General features: G+C 70.5%; 1 protein-coding gene across 1 annotated transcript in view; it reads right to left on the bottom strand.

Moving 5' to 3' along the window:
* DQX1 (DEAQ-box RNA dependent ATPase 1) overlaps positions 1–1,246 on the bottom strand; it is a 16,542-nt gene that overhangs the window by 8,697 nt on the left and 6,599 nt on the right. Inside the window, exons 4-6 of the mRNA XM_009283161.2 lie at positions 859–1,098; positions 454–553; positions 114–272 (exon numbers count right to left, since the gene is read on the bottom strand). Of these exons, the coding sequence (XP_009281436.1) occupies positions 114–272; positions 454–553; positions 859–1,098 (499 nt within the window). The remainder of the gene's footprint in view (positions 1–113; positions 273–453; positions 554–858; positions 1,099–1,246) is intronic.

Here is a 1,246-nt window from a genome sequence, read left to right as displayed (position 1 = left end):
CCGCCCACGGCCATGGCCAGCCTCCAGCTCCTCCCGCATGGCCGCCCTATTGCGCCCCTCTGCTCCAGCCCCCCCATGCCATGCCCGTCCCCTCTGCGCCCCACGGGCACTACCTGGCCGGTCGAGGAAGTCACACTGGCCCATGTCAGCGATGTCCAGGCGCTTCAGCAGCAGCACGAGGCGGCTGAGGCTGGTCTCGCTGACGTGAGGCGCGGGGCTGGGGGGCAGGCGCTGCTCATAGAAGGCCTCCGAGTAGAGGCGCAGGCAGGTGCCTGCAGGAGAGGGGCCATGAGCCATGACGGTGGGAGGGATGGAGCCCAGCGACAGGGCAGCAAGCGCAGGCAGGCAGGGAAGCGCGCTGGGCCACGGGCTGCCTGGGGCCCCAGTGGGGTGGGATAACAGCCCTCTCCCGCTGGAGGCACATTCAGGGGACGCCTGGGCAGGGGCTCTCACCTGGGGGGCTGCCTGCGGCTCGCTGCATGCGCGACTCTGCCTGGCTCTTGCTGATGGGCCGCAGCACCTGGGACTCCGCCCGGATGCGGGGGTTGTAGACCTGCAGGCGAGGCTGTGAGAAGGGGAGCCCGCAGACGAGCCCCCACCTTCTCCAAAGGCCCCTCCACCCTGCTGGTGCAGTGCCACCACTGCCACCTCCCCGGGGCAGGTCCCGCGCCCCGCACAGCATACCCCGGCCTGGGGCATCAGGCAGAGCCTGGGCTGAGCAAGACAACGCAGACCGCCACGGCCCCGCCGCTCCCTCCCCGGACTTGCCTCTGCCCATGCTGCCAGCTGCGCCCCAGAGCAGAGCCAGGCCCCCCGCTCACCGCCGCCTGGCTCCCTGTCCCAGGCTGGCACACTCACGTTGCGCAGCTCCAGTCCCGAGTCGATGACAAAGCGCACGGTGCCCAGAGAGAAGGACGAGTCCGCAAGCCAGTGGGTGACTATCACCCGCCTTTCTCGGCCGCTCTCCTCCAGCACCTCGTACACCTTCTGTGCCGCGCGGCCCATGCCGGGGTGCAGGGGCAGGACCAGCAGCGGGCCCAGCCCCGGGTTCAGCGCCACGGCCTCAGTCTGGATGGCCCTGCAGCACTCGGCGATCTCCTGTGGGGAAGGACGGGGGGACACGAGTGATGCCTGCTGATGCCCGGAGTGGCCCCATCCCTGGGACAGGGTGCTGCACCATGCCCTGTGGCTGCCTCCCGGTGTCCTGGGGGAAAAGACCCCAGGTCCCGCACGGTGCCCACAGCCC

This window comes from Aptenodytes forsteri, unplaced genomic scaffold, assembly GCF_000699145.1.
Source record: "Aptenodytes forsteri isolate BGI_AS27 unplaced genomic scaffold, ASM69914v1 Scaffold678, whole genome shotgun sequence".
NCBI classification, from domain to species: Eukaryota; Metazoa; Chordata; class Aves; order Sphenisciformes; family Spheniscidae; genus Aptenodytes; species Aptenodytes forsteri.
This window is presented reverse-complemented; position numbering and strand designations above follow the sequence as displayed.